The sequence below is a fragment of the Scleropages formosus genome, chromosome 22 (assembly GCF_900964775.1).
Source record: "Scleropages formosus chromosome 22, fSclFor1.1, whole genome shotgun sequence".
Lineage (NCBI taxonomy): Eukaryota > Metazoa > Chordata > Actinopteri > Osteoglossiformes > Osteoglossidae > Scleropages > Scleropages formosus.
The window spans coordinates 16,733,333-16,742,305 of NC_041827.1; the positions used below are offsets into that span (position 1 = coordinate 16,733,333).

General features: G+C 42.6%; 1 protein-coding gene across 1 annotated transcript; it reads right to left on the bottom strand.

Moving 5' to 3' along the window:
• Positions 1-477: 477 nt before the first annotated feature.
• On the bottom strand, positions 478-6,724 carry arf4a (ADP-ribosylation factor 4a). The gene is made up of 7 exons (XM_018744651.1): positions 6,654-6,724; positions 6,304-6,517; positions 4,603-4,683; positions 4,243-4,352; positions 2,266-2,337; positions 1,804-1,929; positions 478-1,352 (listed from the first exon to the last, which is right to left on the bottom strand). Exons 2-7 carry the CDS (start codon positions 6,368-6,370, stop codon positions 1,266-1,268), a joined length of 543 nt encoding a protein of 180 aa, XP_018600167.1. The 5' UTR covers positions 6,371-6,517; positions 6,654-6,724; the 3' UTR covers positions 478-1,265.
• Between the last annotated feature and the right edge of the window lie 2,249 nt (positions 6,725-8,973).

Consider the following 8,973-nt stretch of genomic DNA (forward strand, 5'->3'; position numbering starts at 1 on the left):
ACACTGGTAAATAAAGCAATTTTGGGAAAGAGTCATAGGACAGTGGTTTCAATCTTGGGCCTGCCAACTCCCTGTATGTTCTGGTTTTAGCTCCAGCTGAGCTGTTAATTGTTTCCTTTATTTAGCAGTCAAAGCACACCATTCAAAGCCTGTTAGCCTGGATCCATTAGTTGAGAAGATAAAAATTTTAAATGACATAGAATTTAGGCAATGCCAATTTTCACAAGAACATTAATTTGTAGAACTTGATACAGCAAACTAGTAGTGAGTCAAAATTGAATCGCTACAGGTATTCTGAAGTACTATCCTAAAATACCAGCATTTTGCCATTATTTTCCTATAATATTTTCCTCAAGTTAATCCAGCAGCCATGTACAGATATGACAGTAATGGCTGGGCTAGCTGCAGCCCCAAGTGTAAAACTGTTCTTACAAGTAAAACAGCATGTACAGTAACATTAACAGGAACTGTCCAAAATATCTTCAATCATTTTATTAGGAATTATGGTAAAACAGGACAAGAAAGATGCTCAGATTTGGAAGTTTTCAAAAAACAAAAAAAGGGACCTTTCCATTGGAAATGAAGGTGGTGATTTGGCTGAAATAATTGATCAAATTGTGAACATAAAAATATTCCTAAAACCTTTGCAGTTGAAGTTGGAAACTGATCTAATAAGTTAAAACATGTTCTAAACAGTGTAAACAGGACTCTGTTGCAGGGGGTGCACCCAGTAATACATGACATGATGTTGAGCAGAGCAGAAAAGTATTGAAGCAGCCATGACAACTACGCAAGAAAGCCTGGCTCTATATTTACAACATGTGTGGAAAAGCATCAAAAGATAAACAGAAAGGGGGTGGTGCTGGGGATACAAGTCCTCATATTGGTCCACAAGCATCTGCTGTATAAATTGTTAAAACAAACATTGCACCTATCAAACATCCAAAAGCCCCCAAACACCAATATAAATGCTGTTGGTTCAGTTACTTTGTATTTAAGTATGGTCTTCTTTACTAGCATATAACAACATATGCATAACAATACATGTATAAATGTTTGGCAGCAAAGATGTTCATAAAGGAAAAAAGAAAAGGGCATGTAGGTTTGCTGGGGGTGCTGCCAAGCATTCTCAGCTCTGAATGCCATATTGATCGAATGCAAACAAAAACTGGGCTCTTGTCTTCCAAGTCGAGATCAGTGGTGTCGATCATGTCCCTGGTTCAGCAAACACCTCAGGGCTCCGTGTGCATCAGCGCTGGGTGTACTTAGCGCTTGGAGAGCTGGTCCGACAGCCAGTCCAGCCCCTCGTACAGGCCCGTCCCCTGTGTGGCACAGGTTGCTTGGACGTACCACTGCAAGGCGGAGAGAGCACTAATCAGGCTGAGAAAACCTATTGGAGGCCCTTCCTGTAACCTCACCACAATGCTTTACAATCCTACATTTCTTATTAAGAAGAGAAAAATGGAATTAGATGTTTCTATAAAAAGGAACAAATATTTGTAGTGTCAATTTTAAAACAAGGCTTGTGAAACTGAAAAAGATTAGCTTTAATTATAATGCCTTAATTTCTAACCCGAAAAATACCAGTGTACTTCTGAAATACCATACTTTTACCATACAGTGATATTTTAAAAGGTGGGAAGACAAATTCACAAGCCTGCCTGATGTATGAAGCTGTGCTAACACAGCCTTTGCACGTGGGTGTAAAGTGGCCTGATTTATCAGACATGAGTCCCGTTTCCTCAGAGAAGGGGCAGTTAGTAGAGCCCCTCCTCTTTGCGGGGAAACACTTGTGCTACTTACAGTTCTGCTCCTCAGTGTCTGCAGGCCCAGCTTGTCTGTCATCTCACTGATGGGCATAGCATTGGGCAGGTCCTGCTTGTTGGCAAACACAAGCAGCACAGCGTCCCGCAGCTCGTCTTCCTGCAGCTGTAAGTGCAGAGAGCAAGGTAGGGCGTATTGGGTAACATCACATGGATGTTTTCAGCACAGAGCTAGGTGTGTTAGGTGGGCACACAATCTAAAAAGCTAATCAATGGGGAGGGTGGGGCTACAACAGTTGAGGGCCCTAGGTGGTCATCCAAAACTATTACACAAAAAAAAAAGCCATTAGGAACAGCATTGGACTTCTGCTTTTGTACATATCCAACAATGTCCACCCAAGTGTGTTTCAGTCTTAAAACACTGAATAGGAAGTTATCTTACTGTTATCCAGTGAATTCTGCAGGGGGTTAAGAAGGTACGAGTGAATACACAAACACTCACCATCTTCTGCAGCTCCTCGGAAGCCTCCTGTGCTCGTTCACGGTCATTGCTGTCCACCACAAAAATGAGACCCTGCAGCAACCGGAGACAATCGCATTAATTTTGCGAACCTGCTTTCGAGGCCAGTGCTGCCTTACCCTGGTATTGCAACCCAACTAACGAAGACTAGCATTCAACGCTGATTGTAGCAAACACTAAATTTAGACACAATGCTGGTCTTGGACAGATGTGCCACACTATTACATCTCAAAGTTAAGAGATGAACAAGAAGATATAGCAAGGAACTCGTGGACAAAAGGATGATCCCCTGACTGCGGTAGGTACAAAGGGTGCACCCTGAATATCCACTTCTCCATGAGTAAGCAGAATATGTCCAGTGACTGGATACAGGATTTTGCAAATAGATGAGAATATACATTTTACCAATATTTAATGAAAATTTCATACAGGTACTGGGGGAAGCAGGTGTATATTTAAAAGTATTTGGTTAAGTGGTGCATCACTTTTTTGAACAAACACTCGTGTGACCGGGAGAACAAATGTAAATGATGCTGATTTCTGGCAGCTGATTTAAAAAAAAAAAATGCACATGACCATATCAGAACAATGCTTCATACGCTGTTAACCAACATGTTTCTTATACCGTATCTGTAAAGTCTTTCAAAGTTTCATCCAGAACTTTGAGCTCTTTGGGGTCCATAAATATTTTAACACCCACATTACAGTTCTAGCAGCTTATCCTAACAGGAAGCAGCAGGTGTCATACCAGTTAAGGCACTGAACTAAACCAGGTGAGACACTGCTGACATAACATTAAGTGTGATGTCAAATGGTAACTTACACCACGTAAATTCTTAAATAATTTAAGAATGAACCATATACTGCATTAGGAGGTGGTTTTCAATATGAAATGAAAATCTGCTGCAAGACCAGGCTTTAAAATGAAATGCCAATCGTTTATTTGCACCCGAATGGTCCTCAAAAGGCTGGCGACAAAGCAAGCTGGAAACATGCACCCAGGGAGACTGACTGCCCAAAGGGCTCGATATCTCAACAAAAGAACTGCCATCTGCCTCCCCTAGCCAGGTTCCTGACAATGAGCAGGGTGACTGGGACTTGACAGACATCTTTAACACTCAACACTTTCCAGATCACCACTGTAAGATGTGAAAAGATTAAAAATGTAGTCCTCTAGCCAAAAGGCTACTGGAGCCATTTCCAGCAGATTCCTAGCTATTACAAACTCAACTGTCTCTTTTCAAAAAAAAAAAAAAAAAAAAAAAAGAAAAGAAAAGGCTGTAGTAATGAGTAAAGGCCAAACCCATTAGTTGTACAAGTGCATCTGGATTAAGGCAATTAATATTATTATAAAGGTATTAGAATAGACAAGCACAATTAACAAGAACGATATGAAAACCAGCATTCTAGTCAGGTTCCACACCACCAGTCCACCTTACAACACTATGTAAGACCCAGAAAGTTCCAGACACTTCCCGCTCAACACAGCCACTGTCCAAGTTTACACAGTGGTTCCGTATTCCCATGTGGTCATCTCCTCATGCTGTTGCCTCTGGGACAGAAGCCATGTGGGGAACAATGGACCGCTTGGTCTCCTCCCCATCCCTCATGCACAGCACCACTGAATGGACTCCAATTTGGGCACACAGCCAAAACATCTAAAGCTACTGCATGGATGTGTTTTCTTAACAGGTTACAAGGCTGAGTGAGCAAACTCATTTATGACATGTCATGCAAAAATGCAACAAGCTCTCAGAGTTCTTTTGCAGAACAAAATGATTTCAATGTCTTAGATGGGTACAGTAAGCAGTGGAGTCTGACACCCACTTCCATCTCAAAGATAAGCAAAAGTGTGCAGTGAAAATCCTCCCCTGGTCTCAGTCAGGTCAATCAGTACAGCTGCACTCATGGCAGAGGAAGACAACTTGTAACTTGACTAGCAGCTCCAGGTGAGGTTACCTGTGTGTTCTGGAAGTAGTGCCTCCAAAGGGGTCGGATTTTGTCCTGGCCACCAACATCCCATACGGTGAAACAGATGTTCTTATACTCCACAGTCTCCACATTGAACCCTGAACAGGGAAAGCAGAAAAGGTCAGCCTTTACTGACAAGGTGGTCACCTTGGTATAAGCTTTAAGACATTTTTTTTAATGCATCAAGATAGAAAATAAAACTAAATCAACATTACATAGTGCTTTATTTAGTAATGTAAATGGATCCTTTTCTAGACAATATCTCTCAAGTCATGCATGTTGGACTCAAAGGCAATCTTAATCCAGAAAAAGACACTTCACCATATCTATCTGCAGCATCTGCCTTACCGATAGTTGGGATTGTTGTGACAATTTCTCCTAGCTTCAGTTTGTACAAGATTGTGGTCTTGCCTGCAGCATCCAAGCCAACTAAAAGGGAAAATGTTGAGATTAACAATGCAAACAAGGAACTGGACTGCAGTTTTAAAGGAGCAGCAATGAGCAACACTCATCGCTTAAAAACAAACCCATTAGACAAACAGAAATGAAGCGCCACACAATAAGCCTCCTCAACAGCAGCTTTAAAATGAAAAGGAAGTCATGAGAAAATACATTTTCAGGAAAGGAAACAAGTGCTAGCGGTAACTATAAAAGTCTGAAATTGAAGCTGCTAACTTCAGGTGTATAAAGTCATGGAATTGTTTGATTAACATGTAAGTACTTTAACACTGGAACAAGCGAAGGACGAGCAACCATCGAATGTGAGCATGGTGCGGTGCTTGTCACAAACTCAGAGGTGCAGCTTCCTGTTAAAATGGCGTATTGATGTCAACCTGCAACCAACTGACTGTTGTGACTGTAGCGGGACAGAGGAGGTGCAACAGGAAGGACAACACCCCCGTGTGGACAATACCCCAAGTGCTGGGAGAACGAAAGCGCCTTCAGTCTCAAATGTTTTACTTATCCTCACTGAATTAAAAACAACAACAACAACAACAACAACAACAACAAGAAAAAAAATGGACAGAAGAATTTAACATGCACCGTTTCATTTTGTCTGAGGCGTCGGTGCTCGAACACGGGATGACAAAAACACCAGATGTTTATTTCCAGTCTTTTTTTTAAAAACATACAATTTCTTTGAGAAGGATGACAAAGGAAAAGTCCTTTAGGCTCAACAAACATTAAAAACCAATTGTGCTGCAACACATCAAGAGCAAAAACATTTTGATTAAATTCTAGTTTAGGCCCTTCGTGATATTTATGGTGAGGTTTCCTGTTCTCATAACGTTTGTTAACTTTCACTTCTGTGCACAGCTGAATGAACATTGCTGTGTAAAAAGAAAAAGAGAAGGGAGCTTCTCTTCATTACACTGGCAGATCATCAGAAAGCATTTCATTCTTCACCCCCCCACACAGTCCAGCACTCCATCCTCCCTCATTTCTCTTCCCTTTTTATTTTCCATTCCAAGAAGCAGACAAGTGTAAAAAACCATCTTTTGACAGAAATACATACTGTTGAAAACACTGTCACCTCTCAAAGGTCAGAACATCTGGACATGTGATGTGTGTGTGGATGGACACATCACAATTTATTATAGCTCTGTCAGGGAGATTTTTTTTTATTAAAAAAATACACTTAAGAATACAGTTAAAATCTTACGTTAACACTGAATAAATGACTATATGCTTTTACTCAGCAGGTGAGCGCATATCATTGTAACTCTGTTGTTAGGCTTGTTTTAATTCACCGTTGTGAGAAGGTGAGGTTCACTGGTGGTACCGACCCGTACTCTCATTACTTACCCAGCCAGTGTGCCACAAGTCACAAGACTGTGGAAAGTTACAGGAGAGACTTTTCTACACTAATATAATTAATAATTCTCGATGCAGCGACCGGCTGCGGACGACGTGTCCAAAATGATTCAGATCATCACTGAGGGACACAACAACCGCCGGGTACAGCCCAGCCTGAGCCTCTCTGTGTCTGTCGCCAGAGCCAGAGCCAGAGCCGGACCTGGACCAAGCCTGGACGAAGCCTAGACTTACCCATGAGAATCCTCATCTGCTTCTTCCCGAAGAGCCGGGAGAAGACGCTGGAGATGGTCAGGCCCATGGCACCGTCAGCAGCCGAACCGGGAAACTCCACCAACTTGGTCTTGGAGCCGAGCTAACGTGGCTAACTGAGCTAAGCGAGCTCTGAGGCGGGGCGCGCGGCGCTCTTTTTCCTCTTTTCACCCGGCTTCCGGAGTCCTCGTCGGCTCTGAAATAGAACTGCTTTTATTAGTATTACTATTACTATTTTCCTTGCGCTAAACTCCGTCAGAAGCGCGAAGACGTGCTTCGAGCTCGGCGGCGAAAGGCGAACAACTAAAGCGAAGAACCCCCTCCCCCCGCACCTCTGCCACGTCACTCCCCTCCGTTCGGCCAGCCTCGCGCTCCAACGCGGTCGAAATTACGTCACGGGCGCCAAGTCCCAGCATGCACCGCGTCCCGCCCACTCCCTCGCTGCCCGCTTTTCTTTGTGGTGCTTTTTTGTGCAGCGATGGATAAAGTTATGTGTTGTAGAAAACCGTATCCGTGGAAGACAACAAAAATGAGTAATAGTAAAATACTGCTGTATGTGGTGGTGGGGCAACAGGAGGATTATGGGAAAGCAGTATCTCAAATGTTGCTTAGTGTCAGAGTGGCCTCGGGCCAAAAATTGAAATTACACAGCAGAGGTGCACTGACACATAGCTACTGAAATACATTAAAATACCCCACCGCCAAGTTAGTGAAATATACAGAGATACGCAAAAACATACCACAGGTGAACTGCAATATCTGGAAATACACAAAATACTCTTATCAAATCTGTGGACATTTCAGAGGTTTACTGCGGTGTGTAGTGGATTAATTCAGAAATAAAGCGAACACTCTTTAAGGGCTGTTATATGACAACAATAAAAACAAATGTTATTTCAATCCACTTTGGGCCTGAAACGCCATGATTTATTGGACAAATCCATCAACAACAATTTGATCCCTTTCCCTGATACACAGAGAAAACAAACTTCCCAAAGGCTGGCTAATTATTGTTTCTGGCTTTAAACCAGCACTACACAGCCAGTATTTCCTCAGCCTCTTTTTACCCATTCATCATTCCTGTACCTGTTATGATACATAGAATACAGTACAGTTTGACCCCTGACAGTAGCTGGAAGAAGGGGATACTTCACCTTTGGTCCAGATTCAGTGTAAAAGTTCAATTTTTATTCCCAAGACTAGCCTGCTATTTTAGAAAAGGCATTTATGTAAATCGGGCGGCGCAGCGAGTAGCGCTGCTGTCTCGCAGCACCTGGGTGGTATGAGAGGACGTGGGTTTGATCCCCGCTCAGTCTGTGTGGAGTTTGCATGTTCTCCCTGTGTCCGTGTGGGTTTCCTTGGGGTGCTCTGGTTTCCTCCCACACTCCAAAGACATGCTGTTCACATTCCCCCCTAATGTGTGAGTGACAAAGAGAGAGTGTGTTTCACTGATGTAAGGATGAGTGACACATTGTAAGTAGTGTATCTAGCAGTGTAAGTCACCACGGTGAATAAGGTGTGTGGGATGATAACACTACATAGAGTTCACTGGAAATTGCTTTGGAGAAAAGCATCTGCTAAAGAAATGTAAATTTAAAAAAAACGGCATTACTTCCATCTCAACTGTATTAGTTTGACCTCAGATGTTCAAGCGTAAAGCAGGTGGAGGATTACATTCTTTGCGCTTTCAACTGGTATGGCTAAAGGCATTTTAGTAATGAAACACACACACACACACACACACACACACACACACACACACACACACACACACACTCGAAACCGCTTGTCCCATACGGGGTCGTGGGGAGCCAGAGCCTAACCCGGCAACAGAGGGCGTAAGGCTGGAGGGGGAGGGGACACAACCAGGACAGGACGCCAGTCCACCACAAGGTACCCCAAGCAGGACTTGAACCCCAGACCCCCCGGATAGCAGGACCCGGTTCAACCCACTGCACCCCCCATAATGAAACACAGCCTTTCATATTCAGAGCATTTGTACAAAAACCAAAAAAAAGACCAGCATATAGGCAAAGGTATTTACATTTTGAGCATCTCCCAGTTCCCCTCAATACTCTACACTGGAGAAGTGGCACGTTGAACGTGAACAGGAACCTGAAACCTGTCCTCATGCCAGCATGTGGATTTCTTCTGCGTTTCCAGAGACCTCTTCATCCGGTACCTACTGCCCACAGCGTGCAGACACACTTCTCACTGTGTTTGCTTGGTCCAATAAAGTTTCCTTGAGTGGAAGATTGCTCCATAAATCTGCTGCTTAAAATTCTCAGGTATAAACATTATGACACAAATTATTTTGCTTATACACTTCCAGTGATGATAAATGGTACTTTTATCAATTAGAGAATACACTTTGAGGAAAAAAATGTTTTGACTCATTGATTATAGTGGTTAAGGACTATAACCTGAAGGATGGGATTTCATGTCAAAGAAGGGACCTTGCAGTAATATCCAGCAGCAAGGTACTTAATGTGAATTGCTCCAGTAAAATGTTGAGATATACTGTATATATGGCTAAAAATTAAACTTAGTGCTTATAAAACGAACTGCTTAAAACAGTAAATTAAACGTGAAAAATACTGTATATTACTTTTACTTTTCCAGCTGTCATTTTTCTCCAAACCAACTCACAAT